Here is a 21,160-nt window from a genome sequence, read left to right on the forward strand (position 1 = left end):
AGGTCCGTTAGTGCCCCCGAGATGTGCGGGCAACTATTGATGCAGACTGCTCGATTTGTCGTATCAATCCTGGAGATGCTCCGCAATCAGATAGCATGAATACAGCAACGACCAGACGACTATGCAACATCCAGTAAACATGGCTTAGCACTACTGCACTTCGTACCTGATAGACCAAACAGGGCCCCGATTTGCAAACAATTGCGCCAACATCGGCTATTCGGGCCAATTATTGGCTATTCTGACCGCAACGTGCACTACCCAGTGAGTGATATTCTTGGAGCTGTTTGTACTGCTAGGCTGGTTTATCCCGAGATTTACAACCAGCATCATACACATGTAATCGTACAGAAACATCAAACCAGCCAAATATTGACCTAGCATCTCCGTCTGTACCTTACGTAGATAGGATAGAGCTTCGGGCGCCATGTCTCTCGCTTCGTCTCACATGCAGATGCAGTATTCATTCACTTATTCCAGAAGCACATGCTAACCAACCAACCAACCTACACATGTACTCCGTAAGACATGGCGCAAACCCAACCCTTCCGTAGTCCGCGGTTCAACGGAGCTTTTACCTGCAGAACACCAATAGGCACAGCTGGCGGTAAGCTTTAGCTGCCTGACCTGTCCACTCCAGGCCAGCTTTGCATTTCTAGACCTCCTCCATGTGCTCTAGGTACAGCGCCAAGGTTTGCTCCGCCGCTCTCTCCGCCCCCACGGCTTCTCGATAACCATCTGCGGAGAGCAGAGTCGCGTGATGGCTTGCTGGCATGCGCATTTCAGCCCGGAGTTCGCAGGGCATGCAAACCTTGAACTTAAATCGTACATCTACCCCTTTAACTGAGCCTCACGGTCGACGTTGACCTCGTCATCCCTCACGATACCTATGATATCCACGAGGTCCCCGCTCTGACAGTGATCAGGCTTATTCACATATCATCCTTGCCACCATATGGATATATAACCTCCAGCTTCATTGGATTAACGCTGCGGTGCTTGACGTTTGCTGCATTCCATATCCCCTTCTCTGCGTAAACCCAGGCTGAAGGACATATTCCTGAACTATAACCACTACATTCCCCATATTTCGTTACCGTCTCACCCGTACTCTAACAACCGCCTCGCCCTCATCATGACAACACTCGCCTCGGCACCGCGCTACAGCGCAGATGACTTTGATACAGCTTCAATTCGCTCCGCTGCTCCATCTTATGGTATGTGTATATCCGCGGCCAATATAGATTAAAAAATATGTGTTGTTGGGAAATACATGGTTGCCGATGCATACTGGCGGTGAATGTCTGGAGATGGGGATGACTAACGGAAAAGACAGTCTCGGAGGTGCCCTCATACCGTTCGAGGACCACGTATAACGAGGCGTCTCCAGCATATACGCCAAGAGCAACAACTACAACGACGACAACGACAGCCACAACAATTGCGGTAGCGGGATCGTCACAGAGAATCTTCTCCGGAGCCTCAAGTTCATTGACCGGAAGACCGACGGTTGGGCTACCGCCACTTCCACCTTTGGCCTCCCCGAGGGTCCTGAATGAGCACAACTTTCGTATTCCTACATGGTCAGCTGGCAATGCTCCAGCAGCCCGTCACTACCGCAACGTCGCGGAGAGACGGGCCATTGATGGACGACTCCTAGCCGCGGCTGACCTGATTGGCATGCGAGACACCACCTCCACCATTAATCGGCAGAATGAGAGCAATGAAGACCCTGTTGTCCGTCCGCTAGAAGATCCGTATTTAGTGGGCGAGGAAGCTGCGGCTGAAGCCCGTCAGCGGAGGATAGCCCGTGAGGTTGGCGAGGAGATGTTGAGGGAAGAGGATAAGCAGTGGGATTGGATGTTGGCCCAGATGAAGCGCCAGGAACGAGATAGAAACTGGACCCGGATGCGACAAGAAGCGGTCAACAGCCGACGGAAAACGTTGCTTCGACGAATTGGCGGACGGCTACTATAAGTCCCGACTGATCTACCATCGACCATCTATCATTTACCATCTACATGTCTTGTTAACCATGTTAACCTCACTATCATGGCTGGTCTAGAGGAGTTTATCTTATGGAAGTTACTTGCAGTTGCTCACATTACTTGGCCCGGTCATTATAGGCCACATCGGCGTATGTTAGTTCTTTAGGTTGAACAGTAGCTATTCTCTGATTCTTATTCATCTCAGATCGAAAATGTGTTCTCACATATCGTATATTTACAAGCCACTATGGTTCCAACTTCCGCACCACCGGTTCCCTGGGAAGTGTATTTTTCTTTGACACAATTCTGATGAGTTAATAAAGATCTCTAACACGGACAACCTGAATTCCAACTTTCGTACATGTATTTACGCACTTCGCCTCCATGCACAGCGCGTAGCAAGTAAGACATCACCTTTGTCCATCTTCTGATGTGCACAATGCCTAGAAATACAAAGACTCAAAAAACTTTGAATATTGACCGGAGCCTTTCAGCTGTAAACATCCTTTAAACGGTAAAAAAAAACATGCCCGTTCTCGGTACTGTCGAATTCAACTCTTCGTGTTGAGCAAAAGTGCAACAATAAGTCTAAAACAGAAACAGTTAGCATAGTTGGCATGATACAATCAAGGTTGCATACCCATAAAGACCCAGAACTTCGCCAAAGATAAGAATCAACACCATGCCAACGAATATTCTAGACTGTGCCATGAAAGCACGGACACCGCTATCACCAACAATACCGATACAGTATCCAGCTGCAAGCCCAGTTAATCCCACAGATAAGCCGCAGCCGAGATGCATGAAGCCTCTATGTCGGATGTTAGCAAATGTGAATCAGGGAGACTCTCGATCGGCTCGACGAACGTAAATAGACTGTAGCTCTTCGCTGAAGGGGCGGCAAGATCTTCGGCTATGAGAACTGCAATGACAAGCGAATAGACCGCCAGAATACCGGACATGATGACGGGGATCAGGCACTAGAAATTATAAGTGAGTCCCACTGCCACATTACGAGACGAGCCTGAACAGCGCACCTTCATGATGAGATCCGGTCGAAAGGTTCCCACGCCTGCAATACCGATGCCTGATTTCGCCGTGCCATACGCAGCACCGATACCTATGAATCGTATAATCTTTAGTAAAATCGAAGATGGAGTAGGGGGGTCAAATCGGCGAAGAGGAAGTCGTACATCCGAATATCATTGCAGCCGCGATGCCGCCCTTGACGAAGCGTGTCAGTCAGTAGCTGTCAGGGGCCCTCGTTTCGCTCAAAGAAGAAGACTTACCATGCCGATGAACGGCGCAAACTTGGGAGCAAGCTCTGACTCCATGATTGCAGCTGTAGCTATTGTCGTGGGAGGAGGAGAAGTAAAGACGGTCGACAACACAACCACGCGCAACAAGATGGGAGAAGTGAGGCTTCGGCACCCGGTGTTGAAGCAGGCGTCATCACGGCCAATGGACGCATCGCAGATCACGTGATAGAGTTCTATTCTCGTTCATGATTGGTCTGATGAGCTACCCTGCATCTTTGAAAGAGCTTCGGAGTGCAGACTAGTGCTCCGTGTGTTTGAACGACAACTTCGACTAGCAAAGGGCATTGTCCGAAGTTCTCCCAGTCGAGTGGGACGCTGGGTCTTGCTCAAGTTGCATTTATTCGCTTGGCCTTATCTGTTGGCATTAGCAGTTGAGCGTGCTCCGCATGATTCTAACTGTGTACTTTTGCCTATCAGAATGCAGAATCCTGACTACTATTCCACCATCTCAGTGTGCAATGCCCAGAGCACTTGCTCGAAACCCACTAAGTTTGGAACTGTTCAAGAATATCTACCGAGATGCCTATTTATGGCTCCAGCAGTTGAAATTCCCCTGTCCGTAGCGCAGAAGCATCGCCTGTAGGTTAGTACCTCTTTGCATATCAGGTACAAGTACTTCGCTAGAACGTTCCTAGCGGGTCGCTTTGAATGCGCAGTGGCTCCCCCCCATAGTGGCGCGCTGCATTGGCTCAACTGTCTTCCAGGCATGTCAAATCCCCTGTAGGCGGTGCGCCGGTGCCAACAGCACGCCGCCAAACAGGTACGGAGCACTCAATACCACCTGTATCCCTTAGTACGTCTGCACGGCGACCTCTTCTCATTCCCCAGCTGCCTCAAGCAGGTTATCGGATACAACAGCAAAGCCGCCTTACTGACCACAAGGTAGGTCGGTCGGCCGTCAACCAGCCTCTGCCGATCCAGCTGCGAGGCTCTGTCTATACATATTGCTGGTTGTGCATCGCGAAGCGTCTGCTCTATTGCAGTTCAACGGCTACCCGGGGCTCAAACCGCGACCGCCATCATCGCTCTCGACGCAAGCAAATCTTGCGCCCGCTCCCCTGATGCCACCTTCTTGACACGACGCAGCGTCTTTTCTTCCTCATCTCAAGGTTACGAAATAGCGACATCGATAGAGGCGTTGCATATTTACTTATCCCGGCCCGGTATCTGCAAACGCCTTGGAAAGGGAGACGAGCGCTCCACCACCTGCTCCCCTTTCTGGCACGGCCGAGAATTCATTTCCAAGGACAACGCTTGAGTCTAGGCTTGGGGCTACCAACATTCTCTCCACTGCTTCACGGTGAGACCCGAGGCAACGCTGCTGGCTGGGATTGGAGGAACTCTGACCGCCCGGCAGCTGGTTTGACGCTTGACGCCCATCTTCGTTTGTCTCCCCTCGCCTTGGCCTCCCGAGTGCGTACCATCTGACTGATTTCGTCCCTCTTCTTGCAGCGCAGCGAACATGGCCGACTATCAATATAACTCACGGGCTCCTGCCCAACGCCAGCGGGGGTATCCCGACCAGAACGGGAATTACCAACGAGATGCCGCGTTCTCAAACATCTTTGGCGCTGCCCCCCCTCCTGGGAGGTCCCAGACCATGACATCGTCCTCTGTCCCACCAATGCTTGACCAAGGCAGGACACATACAATGTCGTCTGCCTCTGGTATGCGCCAACCGCCTCCTCGCCCCAGCCAGGGATATTATGACGACCGTGGGCAGCCACCACCAAGGCCTCGACCCGGCGATAATCATATGGCAAACGGCCATTATCCGGGTCAACGCTCTGCTTCTGGTGGACCTCAAGCTCTCTCATCCCAGGCACAATACTTGCAACAGCAACAGCAGCAAGCAAGGCGCCCGTACCCGGGGCCCCCAGGCGCTGCGCCTCCACGGTTTGATTCTCGTGGCCCGCCGTTGCCATCTGGAGGTCCCAGGGCTCCAGTTCAGAGACCTTATCCAGGAGGACAAGGCCCTGCATTGAACAGTGACCCATACCGATCACAGTCTTTGGCTTCCATGCCTCGCCCACAGATGTACCCCCCCGCGCAGAATTCTTACCAGCAATCGTCCGCGAATCATTTTCGACAAGCACCCTATACGCAGCATGCTGCCCAATCCAGAACGACTGCTCAGGGCAGAGTGGTGCCAGATCGTCATGAGGATCGCTCAATGTCCTTGACTGGGGTTTATCATCCTCAGGATCGCGATGGCCAACAAACTATGAGTGGGCGAGTTATTCCCAATCGGCGGGCACCAGCTGAGCTCACCTCAGGGGCTGGATATCCAGTTCAAAATACTGGCTATCCCCCTATGCCAGGTACTCAGACGCGGACAGCAAGCATGGCCTCTTCGACTAGCGGTGCGGATCATGGAAGAACTTTCTCTATGGCCTCGGTGGCTTCAACGATAGCTCCATCCGAGTCTGACTCGGCCACGCTTGTGCAAAGACCATCGCGGAGCAAGTCAATCGAGAGCGAACGTCCGACGACTGCTACAACGAAAATCCGGCCCCCGCTTGTATACCCAGCTCTGCTTTCAAGAGTGGCTGAGTGCTTTCGGCAGAAGATTATCGTGGGCGACAGGACGAAGAACGAGCTCACATATAAGAACGCCTTCAGTGGCTCAGAGGCAGTTGATGTGCTATCCTACATCATCAGGACCACCGATCGAAATTTAGCTTTACTGCTTGGTCGGTCCCTGGATGCGCAGAAGTTCTTTCACGATGTCACTTATGAGCACCGGTTGCGTGACTCACAATCAGAAATGTATCAATTCCGAGAAACTCTGATGGACGAGCCCGAAGGAAAAAATCCTGTCGATGGTGTCTTCGTTTTGCTCTCAGAGTGTTACTCGCCTACCTGCACGAGAGACCAACTCTGCTATTCCATTGCCTGCCCTAGAAGACTAGAGCAGGTTTCCAGACTAAACCTCAAGGTTAACCCTGGTGGGCTGCGCAAGGAAGATTCGGCGAATGTCAATGACGACGAAGTCGACCAAACTGATGAGCAGAAGCTGTGGATCAATTCGGTGCCTAAAGAAGTCGCTGATGCGGTGAGCGAGCGAGAAAAGAAGAGGCAAGAGGTTATATCTGAAATATGCTACACCGAGCGAGATTTCGTCAAGGACCTTGAGTATCTCCGCGATTTCTGGATTATTCCTCTGCGGTCAAAGGCCTCGCCCATTCCCTTGCAACGCCGAGAGAAAGTTGTCAAGAATATTTTCAGTAACATCATCGACCATCCAAGCGTCCACAATGTTAGCTCCCGATTCGCAAGCTCTTTAACGACTCGACAACAAAAGGACCCCATTGTGCAAAACATTGGTGATATTTTCCTGGAATTCGTGCCACAATTCGAGCCCTTCATCTACTACGGCTCTAAACAGCTGGAGGCCAAATTCGAATTTGAAAATGAGCGATCAGTCAACCCTTTCTTTAGCAAACTAGTCGACGAAATTGAGCGGCGAAAGGAGTCACGAAAATTGGAACTCAACGGTTACCTTACCAAACCGACTACGCGTTTGGCCAGATACCCTCTACTACTGGAAAATGTATTGAAATACACGGAAGATGGTAACCCAGACAAGGAAGACATTCCAAAGGTCCTTACCATTATCCGAGATCTTCTCGGAAGAGTAAACGCGGAGTCTGGTAAAGCTGAGAACCGGTTCAACCTCAGGAGACTTCAAGAGCAGCTCCGATTCCGACCCAACGAAAGAGTCGATCTGAAACTGACTGAAGATGGTCGCGAGCTTGTGTTCAAGAGCCAGTTCAAGAAATCACCAACGGATCCTGCCGAGCTAACAGCCTTCCTATTTGACCATGCTGTCCTACTTGTCCGTATAAAGCAGACTGGCAAGGCGGAGGAAGTTAAGGCCTATAGACGACCAATTCCGCTAGAACTGCTTGCCATTCGAGAGATGGAGGAAGTCATCCCGTCTGATGGCACCGTCAAGCGGACATCTTCTAGCATCATACCAGTCATACGAACCAATGCGTCTGAAGCTAAAAAAGGAGATGGCTGGCCAATTACCTTTAGGCATCTTGGCAAAGCTGGATATGAGCTTACCGTCTATGCCTCGAACCAGGCAGCACGTAAGAAGTGGCTGGAGTACATTGACGCCGCACAACAGCGCCTCCGGGCTCGTGCGGATTTCTTCACTACCAACATCATCTCAAGCAACTTCTTTGTTGGAACAAACCAGGTCAACTGTGTCTCGCCATTTGGTAAGTCTCTAATGCGTCGTACACGCGATGGCTCTCGCTCCCCACTCCCTCCCTGTTTCACTCTTGGTAATCTGTGTCTAACGCATATCCAGACGGTGGTCGCAAACTTCTTTACGGTACCGACAATGGCGTCTACATCTCAGACCGCAAGAACAAGGATGCGGTGCCCCGACGCGTTCTTGAAACAACTAGCGTTACACAAATTGATATTCTTGAAGAATATCAGCTTCTTCTCGTACTCTCCAACAAGACATTACAGTCATATTCGCTGTCTGCTCTGACGTCGGACGATCCTGCTCTGGCCAAGAGACCTAAGAAGATTCAGAACCACTGTAGTTTCTTCAAAACCGGCATCTGCATGGGACGGCATCTGGTTTGCTGTGTCAAGTCCTCAACCCTTTCTACCACGATCAAGGTGTTTGAGCCTAACGATGCTATGACGAAGGGCAAGAAGCAGAAGGGTCTCGGAAAACTCATGGGTGGTGGCTTTGATGAGCTGAGACCCTTCAAGGAGTTTTATATCCCGACGGAATCGTCATCAGTTCACTTCCTGAAGTCAAAACTTTGCGTGGCTTGTGCCAGGGGCTTTGAAGTTGTCTCTCTGGAGACTCTTGAGACACAGTCGCTCCTTGATCAAGCGGATACCTCATTGGACTTTGTGGCCCGCAAGGAAGGAGCGAAGCCTATTCACATCGAACGCCTCAACGGAGAATTCTTACTTAACTATTCCGAATTCTCCTTCTTCGTTAACCGTAACGGATGGAGGGCTCGACCGGAATGGCGAATCGACTGGGAAGGCTCTCCTCAGAGCTTTGCGCTCAGCTATCCTTGGATTCTTGCGTTTGAACCCAACTTCATTGAGCTGCGCAACATTGAGAATGGTGCCGTACACATTGTACCGCATAAGAACATTAGAATGCTCCATAGCAGCACTCACGAGGTACGTTTCTGTGGCTTAGCCATACCCATTTACTGTGTTACTAACCTATTACATCAGATTTTATTCGCCTATGAAGATGAACGGGGAGAGGATGTGGTGGAATCTATCGATTTCTGGCAAAGCAACAGACGATCAGATGTATTTGGTCTGCAGCCATCACAACCTGCCCACCCGCGATAGGGGACGCGACAGTGGTCGCGATAGTGGTGGCATTTGTTCTACGACATATTAGAACTCTTAATTTCCAGGAAATCTTCTTGTATCCCTTGGAAGCGCAAAGGTATTGTGGCTCAACTCTGTGAGGGCAATATGTTTGAGCAAACTATTGTTTTCGACCTACTTCTCTTCTCTCCCCCCGATTACATACACCTTATAAAGCGCTGCGACTCTAGCTGGGTTGGGACAGGGGTAACTTCTTTACATAGGCGCAGGAGAATTAAGAGACATCCTTTCAATCATCACTAAGCGTCTCACAGAGGGTTGTCTCATATTTTTCTGCAGTTTTTCTTTCTTTCTAATTTCCTTCGAATGTTTGGGTTCCTTTATTCCTTTTTTTTTTAAAGTTTGTAAGTGGGCGATGGAGGAAGGCGACCGGTGAGTCAACACGCTCATGGCCGTTTGAGATATGAAGGTGAAGCTGTGGCATTGAAGTGGAGGAAAGATATGTATGTAGTCATGGACAAGGAATTTTTTTGTAACTTTTGGAGGATGCGTTATTAAGCTTGAGGAGCTGTAGCGGCGGATACTTTTGGGGCAGAGGTTTTATAATTGGAGGTGGACTGATTCACGTGCATATTTATATTTTATAGTAGATGAGGCAGCCCGCAGCATTTGGCATTGATGTTTGTTCAAGATTTTACTACGTTGACCTGCAGCTCCTGTCTCTATTTTCGATGAGTGTAGTTCAGATGGAGTTGCAAGAATCCTTGGGTCTGCTGAGTGTTTGTTTCTAGAGACTATGTCTACCTGTTAGTACTGCCTACATAGGTACGATACACCTTCGTTAGGCGACTTGAGTCTGTGACATTTCTTGTTTATTGGTGAGTCTTGAGTTATATTTTGGAGCATGGCAATTCATTTCGGCATTGTTCCTGGGTATGGGACTCGTATCCCCAAGGTTTGGTTCGGCCGATCGGATCTGACGTAGACAAGTTAGACTAGGGTACGCCTCCTGGTTATTTGGTCCAGGGGTTGGGGGGGCATATAGCCGTTTATTGGAGCAGCCCTCTTTCGGCTTCTCAAAGCGAGTTGCACGTACTGTTCAAAATACAACTCAAGAACTCTACTACCTAGTAGTATTCTTAGTAGCCATAGGTAGTCTCAAGTATCATAAGTATCGAAATCATCGAAAAGCACACCAACTTCTGTGCCCGTATTACCTCCAACTTGCCACATGCCCTCCCACAGTGTCCTCACCTGCATCATCAAGGTGCCCGGGTGACGCTGATGGCCTCCCAACTCCGTACTAGCTGAATGAATGGCCCTGCACGAGACAACTCCCGTACCAGAGCCTGCTTGTGCTCGTCTCAATTACCTAACACGTATGGCGGTCTGGGAATTCTCATTGGAAGAGAAGGCTCTGCTGGGTGGAGCGGAGAATATAGTAGCCATTTGATTGTACTGTGCTGTACTCGATACATGTACGAGTTAGTACTCGGCAACCCTCTGGCTAGGGGCTCGTTTGTTTGTTCCGGCAAGCCCGATGCGCCCCCCTAACCAGCCACAAGTCACCCGCCCTATTCTCGTTAACCTTGGCTAACAGTTGGCAGGAGCGGTATTATTAGCCCGCTGCCGTCATAGTTTTTCTTTCGCCGCAGGTGACTGCTTGGACTGCGACAGCCCGAAATCCCCAATTCAACTTCTCCCTCGAGCAAATTCTGCCGCCTCCCATCTTCACGACTTACTCCGCCGCTCATTTCGCGATTGCTCAACGGATTGGGTCTGATGCATGCTCACACATAACAATAGACCTCTTTGTTGTTCTTGCTTGAGCTGTTCACCATGTGGAGAAATTCACTGCTGAGGGGTGTCCAGGGCACCCGCCTGGCAACGAGGGCAACGGCCACGAGGCTTACAGCCCTTCGCAAGCCCCTCCCCTTGACGACGAGGCGACTGTACGCCGCGACGACGACGCCCAATGCCACCTACTCGCCCCCCGACCCCAGCGACAACTTCCTGTCGGGAAGCACTGCCAATTATGTCGATGAGATGTACATGCAGTGGAAGCAGGACCCCAAGAGCGTCCACGTCTCATGGCAGGTCTACTTCAAGAACATTGAGAGCGGCGACATGCCCATCTCGCAGGCTTTTCAGCCTCCCCCGAACCTGGTTCCCGGCATGACAGGGGGTGTCCCTCGTCTTGCTGGCGGCCTGACCCTTGAAGACGGCTCCGACGTCACCAACCACTTGAAGGTCCAGCTGCTCGTGCGCGCATATCAGGCTCGTGGACACCACAAGGCTGATATCGACCCCCTTGGCATCCGCAACACCTCTGCAGGCTTTGGTAACATCAAGCCCAAGGAGCTGACGCTCGAGCACTATGGCTTCACCGAGAAGGATCTCGACACCGAATACACTCTTGGACCTGGCATCTTGCCCAGATTCAAGCGCGAGGGCCGTGATAAAATGACCCTCCGCGAGATCATTGCTGCATGCGAAAAAATCTACTCTGGCTCCTATGGTGTGGAATTCATCCATATCCCCGATCGCGAGAAATGTGACTGGCTGCGCGAACGCCTCGAGGTTCCCCAGCCTTTCAAGTACTCCATCGATGAGAAGCGCCGTGTCCTCGATCGATTGATTTGGAGCTCCAGCTTTGAGTCTTTCCTTTCGACCAAATACCCCAACGACAAGCGATTCGGCCTTGAGGGTTGCGAGACCCTGGTCCCCGGTATGAAGGCTTTGATCGACCGCAGTGTCGATTACGGCGTGAAGGACATCGTCATCGGTATGCCTCACCGTGGTAGACTGAACGTTTTGAGCAACGTCGTCCGAAAGCCCAACGAATCCATCTTCAGCGAGTTCGCCGGAACGCTGACTGCTGGAGACGAGGGTTCTGGCGATGTCAAGTACCATTTGGGCATGAACTTTGAGCGACCTACGCCTTCTGGTAAGCGCGTGCAGCTCTCGCTCGTCGCCAACCCATCCCACTTGGAAGCCGAAGACCCCGTTGTCCTCGGTAAGACTCGTGCCATTCAGCACTACAACAACGATGAGAAAGATCACAAGACTGCCATGAGCGTCCTGTTGCACGGTGATGCCGCTTTTGCTGCGCAGGGTATTGTGTATGAATGTCTTGGATTCCACTCTCTGCCTGCTTTCTCTACCGGCGGTACCATTCACCTCGTCGTCAACAACCAGATCGGATTCACTACCGATCCTCGATTTGCCCGATCAACCGCCTACTGCACAGACATCGCCAAGGCCATCGACGCCCCGGTTTTCCACGTTAACGCCGACGATGTCGAGGCCGTCAACTTTGTCTGCCAGCTGGCCGCTGATTGGCGAGCCGAGTTCCAGCACGATGTTGTTATTGACCTGATCTGCTACCGCAAGCACGGCCACAACGAGACGGACCAGCCCTCATTTACCCAGCCTCTCATGTACAAGCGCATCCAGGAGAAGGTTCCTCAGATTGATGTCTACGTCAACAAGCTGCTGCAGGAAGGTACTTTCACCAAGGAGGATATCGAAGAGCACAAGCAGTGGGTGTGGGGTATGCTCGAAGAGAGCTTCTCCAAATCCAAGGACTACCAACCCACGTCCAAGGAGTGGACTACATCCGCCTGGAATGGCTTCAAGTCGCCCAAGGAACTCGCTACGGAAATTCTGCCCCACAACGATACCAGTGTCGATCGCAACACCTTGAACCACATTGGTGAGATCATCGGATCAGCTCCCGAAGGATTCCAGATCCACCGTAACCTGAAGCGAATCCTGTCCAGCCGAACAAAGTCTGTTGTCGAGGGCAAGAACATTGATTTCCCTACCGCTGAGGCTCTGGCTTTTGGCTCCCTCGTTACTGAGGGTTACCATGTGAGAGTTTCTGGTCAGGATGTCGAGCGTGGTACTTTCTCACAGCGCCACGCTGTCTTCCATGACCAAGAAACTGAGGAGAGAGAGGAGACTTACACCCCTCTGCAACACATTAGCAAAGACCAAGGAAAGTTTGTCATCTCCAACTCTTCTCTTAGCGAGTTTGGTGCCCTGGGTTTCGAGTATGGTTACTCGCTGTCGTCGCCCAATGCTCTTGTCATGTGGGAGGCCCAGTTTGGTGACTTTGCCAACAATGCCCAGTGCATCATCGACCAGTTCATTGCCTCTGGTGAAGTCAAGTGGATGCAGAGAACTGGTTTGGTCATGTCTCTGCCCCACGGATACGATGGTCAGGGCCCTGAGCACTCCTCCGGCCGCCTGGAGCGCTATCTCCAGCTTTGCAACGAAGACCCCCGTGTCTTCCCATCTGAGGACAAGATTCACCGACAGCACCAGGATTGCAACATGCAGATTGCCTACATGACCACTCCTGCCAACTTGTTCCATGTTTTGCGCCGACAAATGCACCGACAGTTCAGAAAACGTAAGTCTTGCCCATATATCTAGTATTATACTCCGCCATAGACTAACACTCCTCTCAGCCCTCATCATCTTCTTCTCAAAGTCACTGCTCCGCCACCCATTGGCGCGATCAAACATTGAGGACTTCACCGGCCCCAACGCTGGATTCCAATGGATCATTCCTGACCCGGAGCACGAGACTGGTGCTATCAAGGCTCCCGAGGAGATTGACCGAGTCATCCTCTGCACAGGTCAAGTGTGGGCCAGCCTGCACAAGTACCGTGCCGAGAACAAGATTGACAACGTGGCCTTCACCCGCATTGAGCAACTGAACCCCTTCCCTTGGCAGCAGCTGAAGGAGAACTTGGACATGTACCCCAATGCCAAGACCATTGTCTGGGCACAGGAGGAGCCTCTCAACGCGGGAGCCTGGAGCTTCACACAGCCGCGTATCGAGACGCTGTTGAACCAAACCCAACACCACGATCGCAAGCACGTCATGTATGCTGGTCGTAACCCCAGCGCCTCTGTGGCAACTGGTTTGAAGAATGTTCACACCAAGGAAGAGCAGGATTTCTTGCAGATGGCATTCAGTGTTACGCAGGACAAACTCAAGGGCGAGTAAATAGACGCGATATATAGTTTATATTAATAAATCTTTAACTGGTCTAGAATTTATAATATCATTGAAGGTTTTGAAAGCGCCGTGTTTGACCATTCCTTTGCTGCAGTGAGATACGATGGTTGAGGTTGGGGTTGAAGGCTATATAATCCAAACCCAACGGAAGTAGTTTAATTCATTACTCATTCTTTACCTATCAGCTTCTTACCGTCGGACGCATCGATAATGCGGCCATTATAAGGGGCCACGACGGTCCAACGTTGCTCCCTTCTCTTTCTAAGACCTCTTTCACCTTCCCACAGGCCAATGTCATCCAGTAGCACCTCGACGACCGTCAGTGAACGCGGCAAAGACGTCTTGCCGGGGCGTGGAGCACGTGTGCAAAGGAGGTGCATGTCGAGCAGCTGTGTGAAGACGAGGCCAAAGGTCGGCTTATTGAGCTTGTACCCACCGGCATGTCCATGCCCCGACGACTCAGAGGTCGGATTGAAAATCGACCGGAGAGTTGGGTCGACGGAAGGTTTCTGCGTGGTTGTTTGGTCTGGCGGCGGGATGTCGTACTCTGAAGAATGGGCTGCTGCTGCTGCTGCTGCTGCTGCTGTTGTGGTAGATGACGCGGCGCCGGAGTCGGTGGAGTTGATGAGCAGTATGAGAGGGTTGGAGGGGAGCGTTCTGGAGAGGCGGCGCAGGCGGGAGGCGAGGAGGCGGAGAGTTGCGTGGGCGACTGAGTTGTCGCGCTGTGTGAAGAAGCTGGTGAGGAGGGAGGAGAAGTGGGTGATGAGGATGATGTCGGGTGTCGATGTTGAATTGTTGTTGCTCGCAGCAGCAGAAGTGTTGTGAATACTAGGTGAATCTTGTTTTAATTGCTCGTTAGAAGTAGCTGCCTCGTTTCCTTGTACTTCATGTAGTGCCTCGGGCTGAGGCGGCGTCTCCAAGGGCTGCGAAGGAGACAACGCTTCATCCTCATCTTGACTGTCCTGAATCTCAGCAATGACAGACGGGATCTGCGGCTCATCCCCGAAGTCTTTAGGAATATCATCAGCCTTAGCCTGTGTCTTACTCGCCTTCTCATCTGTTGGCTGTGCGTCATCCACCTCCGGTTTGTTCAACACATGCTCCTCAGCCCCAGGAGCAACTGCATTGTCCAAGTCCGCCAGCACCTCGCACAGTCCATCCATGTCAAAGACGCGTGAAAGCAAGATTCTGTCCAGACACTCCCTCCCCTGGGCCGCAATCTCACCAGAAGCCGTGATGCCTCTTGCCTTGAGCTCAGCCGTGATGCTGTTCTTGAGTAATACGACAATGGTGCTGGGAGGCTTGGGCGTCACAATCTGGACTTTTTGAACCGCCTTGTCTAGGAGAGAGCACACCAGCACTTGTAGCCCTAACTGCCATGGCACACACAAATCAGTATCTTGTAGAGAAGTAGAGGCAGAGAAGGAGTGTGAGAAATGAATAAGAGTGAATCAAGACTTCCTATCCATAGATTCACACACAAAAGGCACAGCAAACTCACCGTCACACCCATTCCATCCTCGTCCTCGGCGCTTATCCCGACAACGCTCCCACGCTCAAATCCCCCTAGGAGTACATACGCATCCAGATCCTCGCATCCACTTGGACACGGGCCTAAGCTTCGCACAAAGTCCCGGCGCCGCTTCTCGATGCTCGCAAGGGCTGAAGCTGAGACGAGCTTTGGCTGGGAAGGGCCCGGAGCCTGCGGGTTGTGGGCTGGTGAAGGGATGGTTTGATGATGTAGTGCTGCCATTTTGCCATATGGTATTGAATGGTGTTCAGCTTAGTCTTCAATTTGCGTGTGTTTGAGCTTCTCTGATTACCAGTCGTGGGGAGCTCTCTCTGTGTGGATGGCTGGCGCCATTAGCACCGCAAGTCTAGGTAGACGCAGGATAGTGGTGAGATTGAAACAATTGGCTCATAATATGATAAATTCCATTTCCATACTTGTTATAATTAGCTGTGTTGTCGTAGATTGCCAAGATGGGATGATTTGCTATACAGGTGCGTGATGGTGGAGAAGATGAAAGTACGTGAGATCGGACATGGCAGAAAGAAGTCTGTTATAGTAAGTAGACCGACACACAACAACAATCGAGTCTGCCACCACAACTGACGGGAAAGATCACACATTGTAAAATCGCTTCGCATCATGATATGTCAAGATAATCTTTTCTTCGTAGCAATCAATCTACGTCTTCTAATAAGGAAAACCAAGCCCAAATCCCTGGCACCCAGCGTCAGGTCTCTTGAGCACAAAAAGAGCCAGCCTATGGTGAGCGTCTGCCAGCTTCAAGATACTCTCTATCCAGCCCAGGTCGACGTTATACTCAACCAAAGCTGCTAATTGCTGAGGCTTCCTTCTTGTTTTCGCCTCTAATACCAACAAACAAACAAAACGCCACAAAGCAAAACCCACAACCAGAGGAGAGAAACAGGGAAAGGGAGATAAACGGAGAAATACTCGTAGCTGTATGTTTCCCTGATCACTTCCTTCATTTTTTTCTTCGTTTTGTCCGTGGCAAGGAAAAGATTCAGATGCCACCTAACTCTGTCATGTATCGCAACAAGGAGAAAATAGAAAGAAAAAAAAAAAACAGGAGAATCGACATCGCCCAGAAAAAAAAAAAACAATTCCATATATTAAGTACACAGCCCGCTGAGATAAGAAAAAAGAACAAGTCTTCATATGCGGGCCTGATGAAATAACCAAGGCTCAACTCTTAAATGGACAGGCACCTTTCTGCCCGAACGTTACTCCTCTGGAGAGAGCACTCCTTTGTCGCTCTCTCATCATCATGCGGATATCATATTTATGGACCATGGAACCCAACATTCGTATCGTCCAGCTACTCTAATACTCACGCCCCTACCAACTGCAATACACAGCTTGCTTTAGGCGGCCATTCCTCCGGCCTCACCGCTCCTGTTTGGTCGCCTTCCTCCCTTCAAACTCTTCATTCGGCCCAGGAGGCCTGATGGTTTAGCAGGAGCCTCGTTGGATGGGGATGGCAATTCGTCTGCGCTCGTTCGTCGTTCCAAGGCACTTCCTGAGCCTCGTCGTGGCATAGGAGGCGGTGAAAGCCTGCCTTCTCGTTCGCGTTCGCGCTCGCGTGGGGGAGGTCTGGGGACGTTGATGCGCTCTTCGCCAAAGTCGTCTGAGTCGTAGCGGGCATGGCCAGGCATGGGCCTGTTGCTATAGTCGGGTCGCACCCTCTGCTTGATTCTCTGAGCTACAGACTTCTTGCGCTGCAAGCCGCCTTCGGCCAGTTCCTGAGCATGCTCTACTTGTCGGCGAACGATGGCCGATCGCGCAGCCGGCGTTCCCTCGAGGAAAGTTGAAGTGCCCAAACCTTGGCTTTCCTCGCCATGCACCAAGGCTGCGCGTGCCTGGGGATCAAAAATGAGGGGCTCTCGTGGGTTCTTGCCCTTTCCGCTGGCAGCGAAGTCCTGGAATGCCTCATCACCACCATGGCCCATAAAGGACGAGTGATCGGGATTCGCGTTGAGGGGGCCGGAGCCGCCAAGTGTGTTGTTGAGGGAGCCCTCGGGGAATGCTGACATCGGAGACAGCTTTTTGCTGTTCTGACGGTTCCGATGAGGGTTCAGAGCATCAAAAGGTCCATCATGATGGAACACTGTGAGGACAAGGTCAGAATACAACACCACGAGAGTAATAGCCAAGGAGTCAAGGGATGTAGGGGAGAAAGGGTGTACGAACAGCCTGTTCCGTAGATGCTGGTGGCATCCAGCTGATCAATAATATCCATCTTACGGCTAGGACGTGTTGATTTGCTCTTGCTATGCTGGCGGCGTCTGGCCTCAATGATCCTCTTTTCTTCAGCTGTAAGGGTCTTGGAATCAAAGTCCATGACGGACGAGTCAGAGTTGCGCCTTGGGCGTCGCTGCGACGGCTTACGAGGCGGCGAATCGTCCAAAAGGCTGGGGCGGGTCGTCGGCTTTGGCGCTGGCGCCTTTGATCCTGGGGGAGGCGGCTTGCGGGCTCTCAGTTGTTCTTCCTGGGAACGAGTAGGACGGTGCTTCTCAGCAGCTCGTCCGGATGCCGTGCTCTCACTTTCACGGCGAGGAGGTACGGGTCGGTCTGCAGGGCGCTTCTGCAGCAGGGTCGAATCAACGGGTTGCTTGACTGAAAACGCGGGAGAGTCGTCAAGCGTCAGAGATCCCTATAATTAAAAGGCAAACAGCCAACGGTCAGCGCTTGATCTGCTAGATAGTCTCCAAAGTCATTCCCCTCTCGTTTCTAGGGGCCATGGACGTGCCATAGAGACTATGGGGGAAAACGCACGAAGATATCCTCAGCAGTGAGGGACTGAGTTTTGACGGCGGCAGCCACATCGGCGGGCCGTGGAGCGAGCGGCTGGTCCAGGAACGGATTCCGCGACAGAGGGCGCTGGGACGGCATCGGGTCGTCGAAGGGGGATGTAGGCGTCGTGGGAAAGGAAGTGTTGAGGTGACTCGGAGAGGTAGCGCGAAAGTTGCGGAAGGGATTGTTGGAGGCCAGGCTGTCGGCATTGTTATCAATGCTGTTGCCATTGAAGGACAGGCTGGGCGCCTGGCCCGTGGGTTGCTGCCCTATAGGAGTCATCAGCTGGAGTCAACGGACAAGTGCAGGCCAGATAGGCGAGTGATGGGCAAACATGAAACAAGACGGCATCCCGTCTCGTCTACATGACACAGGTAAGAGGGTCGAATGGCGAGATGCTCTGGCTTGGCAGCTTGGATCTTGGATGCCTTGGATGCGCCGCCCAGGTCCGCTTTAGCCCCCCTTGATCTGTTTCGACGGGATGATGAGAGGCTTCATGCAGACGGTATCTGCCCCTTTGCGCGTCTTTGCCGCCGGCCACTTTGGCCACTTTGGCCATCGCAGCGCGGTCGGCAACGCGGCACCGGGGCGAGATCGAACGAGAGCCAAACAAGATGGAAGCCCCCATGGAAATCAAACAATCAAACGGGATTCTCGACGTCACGACCACGCAATCAGGGCTGGGGATTGGGGATTGGAGGGCGCTTACCGGCGAAGTAAGAGCTGTTGGCGGCCATGATGGCTATCAATTGACAGTGTCCAAAGGGGTCTTGAGCCGGTGGACTCGCGACACAGGGGAATATGGCAGGTTAAATTCCTTGGTGCAAGGCTGGGCCTAGCGTCACTCCAAGCCGAAGCAAAGCAGCAGCTAATAGCATCTACCCAATAGCGGTAATATGGCCTGTAACGAGTAATTCGGCCAGGCGCGAGTGCTGGATTTGATTTGATGGAGGTGAGGGAGCGAGCGAGCGAGAGTGCGCAAATGCAAATCACTGGAGGGGAACGAAATGGATGGATCTGTAGGTACGAAGTAGTTGGTTGGCGGGCAACTGACGGGCTGTCGAAACGCAGCAACAGTACACTTTACTGGGACTGGCTGCTTGCTAGTCGAGGTTAGCAGGTGGTTCCCCCCGGAGTTGTTGGAGTATGTAGGAGAAATGATGAGCTGCACAGTCCCGCGCTCTGCAGCCAAGGGACACTCCACACTGTGCCAATACCACGCCAACTTAGATGTCTGGTCGCTCCCAGATCCAGAAAAGGGGGGTCTCGTAGCCCCGTTGTGTTGTACTGCGAATGAATGGGCGATCAACACACCCAGACGCAAGCGGCCAAAGAGATGCTGCGACTAGACGAGGGGCTTTTGCACGGATGCAGCAATGCCTGCATCATAGACATGGAGTTTGTGAAAGAAATCAAGGAAATACGCCGTATTCTGTACGAGTACAGTGCCAAAGCTACCCTTACCATCGCTACGCAGGACCTCGTACTACCTATCACTAAACTAATACTACCTCCATAGCAAAAGCCAGAGATTCAATTTGATGCTAATCTAATGCCGCGATGCTCAAAGCGTTCGGCATGTTCCCCCCTTTTACTCGAGATTATCGCTTGGGAAGTGGTGGACCCTGGGATTATTGACCCCCGAACAAGGCCCAAAGCAGCAAGGACTCAGTGCCGGAGCTGTGCCAAAGTTGAAAATGTTGACTTGCAGACGGCGGGCTAAAGCTCAAGAGTGCTAGAGCGTCTTTCCGCATGAGGCAGCTGGCCGCTATCGATGCATCGGTTCGCACAAGTTTGGGAGATCCCAGGTCTTGTGGACCTTGGACCTTGGACCCTGACTTTGACCTTGGCAGTATGGATATGAGATCAATGCCTTACAGGAGCACACTACTCCGTACTGTACAGGTACCAATACAAGGATAAGATGCGAAATGCAACCCTCTAGACAATGAGATTTGATGAGATTTGATGAGATTTGATGAGATTAGATGGCCAGCCAAAGAAATGCCAGATGCCGCCCAGGAATGCTTCAAGGCGAAACCCGGAGCCACAAAAACAAGGGCGGCAAAAGCGCAAAAGCGGCCGCCCCATACGGAGTACATGTACCTGGTACGAGCTTCTCATACAGGCACAGGCACAAGGCACAGGCACGCGCAGTGGAGGGAACATGACGGCGACCTGAAACAAGAGCGTATCACGCTGCCACTTGCATGTACCCCGTACTTTTGTGCCTGAGGACAAAGAGCGTGCATGGCCCCAGTTGATTCCAGTTCACTGCATTTGATGCCGTACTTGTGACTTCATGGGTGTGCTCGATGCCCTCCCAGTGCGAGCTTCAAAACTTCAGCAAGCTCTTCTCATGCCTATTTAGGAGATTGTAGAAGCTTCAAGTTATTTGATACTATTGCTACTAAGACAATTCCCCCCCGCAACCATATTGTTCTAGTTGCTCCGAGGTGCAGCGCCGTTTCGATTTAGCCACATTACTCTAAACCAATAGCCGCTTTTAATCACACGATAGAGCAACCAATATAACCTCCCTCAATGCTTCGTGCTCGTACACACGCACTGTCTCTGAAGATTCGAGTAATTTCAAGAGAACAAAGACCTTTATGACAAGCAACCAACTACTCGTACCTCCTCAACTACCCCAGCCAATCAATCATGCAACCCCCCTCCAAACAAATTAGCCTTTCATCCAAGTCAAAACATCGCCTCACTTCGCATCTCAATCCTCATCAGCGGGGGGAAATGAAAGATCAATGCCCCTCTCCCCGTGATCCATCTTTGTTTGGATTCCTTTGATAGGTAGGGAAATGAACGAAAAATGCAATCCACCGGAATCTTTTTGCTGCCTCTTTGGCTTTGCGTTGCCACTGTAGAAACAAAGGCAGGGGGAGGGGTTCGCCTCCGCCGCTAGATTCCATGTTTAATGACGACGATCCTTGCTCCTGAGAGGGGAGATACCAGACGCTTAATCGTCGGCATGAGATGCCGTAAATAGCCCATCAAAGAAAAAAAAAAACTCTGCAAAGAATGGCTGATAAGAGAGACAGGCCCTGAAACAATTGGGCGTTGCCATGAGGAGGCGAGTGGCCTCATGCCATACCGCACGGATCAAGACCCTTCAAGCATGTGGCAAGCAGTTTCAGCATATTTTTTGGGC

At 51.6% G+C, this 21,160-nt stretch overlaps 6 protein-coding genes across 6 annotated transcripts; 3 read left to right on the plus strand and 3 right to left on the minus strand.

Moving 5' to 3' along the window:
• Positions 1–756: 756 nt before the first annotated feature.
• V8C40DRAFT_244820 (uncharacterized protein) lies at positions 757–2,288 on the plus strand. Its single transcript, XM_083215747.1, has 2 exons — positions 757–1,217; positions 1,337–2,288. Exons 1-2 carry the CDS (start codon positions 1,136–1,138, stop codon positions 1,975–1,977), a joined length of 723 nt encoding a protein of 240 aa, XP_083072871.1. The 5' UTR covers positions 757–1,135; the 3' UTR covers positions 1,978–2,288.
• Positions 2,139–3,465, minus strand: V8C40DRAFT_244821 (H(+)-transporting V0 sector ATPase subunit c'). The gene is made up of 6 exons (XM_083215748.1): positions 3,278–3,465; positions 3,182–3,212; positions 3,026–3,108; positions 2,856–2,968; positions 2,629–2,799; positions 2,139–2,576 (listed from the first exon to the last, which is right to left on the minus strand). The coding sequence occupies exons 1-6, from the start codon at positions 3,320–3,322 to the stop codon at positions 2,540–2,542; spliced, it is 480 nt and encodes a 159-aa protein (XP_083072872.1). The 5' UTR covers positions 3,323–3,465; the 3' UTR covers positions 2,139–2,539.
• Positions 3,466–4,392: 927 nt separating this feature from the next.
• V8C40DRAFT_220124 (CNH domain-containing protein) lies at positions 4,393–8,775 on the plus strand. The gene is made up of 3 exons (XM_083212209.1): positions 4,393–7,536; positions 7,629–8,476; positions 8,534–8,775. Exons 1-3 carry the CDS (start codon positions 4,770–4,772, stop codon positions 8,654–8,656), a joined length of 3,738 nt encoding a protein of 1,245 aa, XP_083072873.1. The 5' UTR covers positions 4,393–4,769; the 3' UTR covers positions 8,657–8,775.
• A 1,207-nt stretch (positions 8,776–9,982) lies between these two features.
• Positions 9,983–13,735, plus strand: V8C40DRAFT_244832 (alpha-ketoglutarate dehydrogenase KGD1). Its single transcript, XM_083215749.1, has 2 exons — positions 9,983–13,055; positions 13,114–13,735. Exons 1-2 carry the CDS (start codon positions 10,478–10,480, stop codon positions 13,656–13,658), a joined length of 3,123 nt encoding a protein of 1,040 aa, XP_083072874.1. The 5' UTR covers positions 9,983–10,477; the 3' UTR covers positions 13,659–13,735.
• Positions 13,697–15,690, minus strand: V8C40DRAFT_244834 (uncharacterized protein). The gene is made up of 2 exons (XM_083215750.1): positions 15,172–15,690; positions 13,697–15,043 (listed from the first exon to the last, which is right to left on the minus strand). The coding sequence occupies exons 1-2, from the start codon at positions 15,421–15,423 to the stop codon at positions 13,838–13,840; spliced, it is 1,458 nt and encodes a 485-aa protein (XP_083072875.1). The 5' UTR covers positions 15,424–15,690; the 3' UTR covers positions 13,697–13,837.
• A 133-nt stretch (positions 15,691–15,823) lies between these two features.
• Positions 15,824–18,680, minus strand: V8C40DRAFT_244835 (Pal1 cell morphology protein-domain-containing protein). Its single transcript, XM_083215751.1, has 3 exons — positions 17,977–18,680; positions 17,392–17,854; positions 15,824–17,308 (listed from the first exon to the last, which is right to left on the minus strand). Exons 1-3 carry the CDS (start codon positions 18,274–18,276, stop codon positions 16,566–16,568), a joined length of 1,506 nt encoding a protein of 501 aa, XP_083072876.1. The 5' UTR covers positions 18,277–18,680; the 3' UTR covers positions 15,824–16,565.
• Between the last annotated feature and the right edge of the window lie 2,480 nt (positions 18,681–21,160).

The sequence above is a fragment of the Trichoderma camerunense genome, assembly GCF_050948025.1.
Source record: "Trichoderma camerunense strain CBS 138272 chromosome Unknown V8C40scaffold_9, whole genome shotgun sequence".
Lineage (NCBI taxonomy): Eukaryota > Fungi > Ascomycota > Sordariomycetes > Hypocreales > Hypocreaceae > Trichoderma > Trichoderma camerunense.

Bases quoted from the DNA above. Each gene is read 5' to 3' on its own strand.
- V8C40DRAFT_220124 (XM_083212209.1), top strand. From the start codon at position 4,770: ATGGCCGACTATCAATATAACTCACGGGCTCCTGCCCAACGCCAGCGG. The intron at 7,537-7,628 runs GTAAGTCTCTAA...ACGCATATCCAG, and splicing joins CAACTGTGTCTCGCCATTTG to ACGGTGGTCGCAAACTTCTT. The intron at 8,477-8,533 runs GTACGTTTCTGT...CTATTACATCAG, and splicing joins TCCATAGCAGCACTCACGAG to ATTTTATTCGCCTATGAAGA.
- V8C40DRAFT_244832 (XM_083215749.1), top strand. From the start codon at position 10,478: ATGTGGAGAAATTCACTGCTGAGGGGTGTCCAGGGCACCCGCCTGGCA. The intron at 13,056-13,113 runs GTAAGTCTTGCC...CACTCCTCTCAG, and splicing joins GCACCGACAGTTCAGAAAAC to CCCTCATCATCTTCTTCTCA.
- V8C40DRAFT_244821 (XM_083215748.1), bottom strand. From the start codon at position 3,322: ATGGAGTCAGAGCTTGCTCCCAAGTTTGCGCCGTTCATCGGCATG. The intron at 3,109-3,181 runs GTACGACTTCCT...TACGATTCATAG, and splicing joins GGCTGCAATGATATTCGGAT to GTATCGGTGCTGCGTATGGC. The intron at 2,577-2,628 runs GTATGCAACCTT...TTTCTGTTTTAG, and splicing joins GAAGTTCTGGGTCTTTATGG to ACTTATTGTTGCACTTTTGC.
- V8C40DRAFT_244835 (XM_083215751.1), bottom strand. From the start codon at position 18,276: ATGACTCCTATAGGGCAGCAACCCACGGGCCAGGCGCCCAGCCTGTCC. The intron at 17,855-17,976 runs GTGCGTTTTCCC...TTTTAATTATAG, and splicing joins TCACTGCTGAGGATATCTTC to GGATCTCTGACGCTTGACGA. The intron at 17,309-17,391 runs GTTCGTACACCC...TTGTCCTCACAG, and splicing joins CAGCATCTACGGAACAGGCT to TGTTCCATCATGATGGACCT.
- V8C40DRAFT_244820 (XM_083215747.1), top strand. From the start codon at position 1,136: ATGACAACACTCGCCTCGGCACCGCGCTACAGCGCAGATGACTTTGAT. The intron at 1,218-1,336 runs GTATGTGTATAT...CGGAAAAGACAG, and splicing joins CTCCGCTGCTCCATCTTATG to TCTCGGAGGTGCCCTCATAC.
- V8C40DRAFT_244834 (XM_083215750.1), bottom strand. From the start codon at position 15,423: ATGGCAGCACTACATCATCAAACCATCCCTTCACCAGCCCACAACCCG. The intron at 15,044-15,171 runs GTGAGTTTGCTG...GTGCCATGGCAG, and splicing joins AGGATGGAATGGGTGTGACG to TTAGGGCTACAAGTGCTGGT.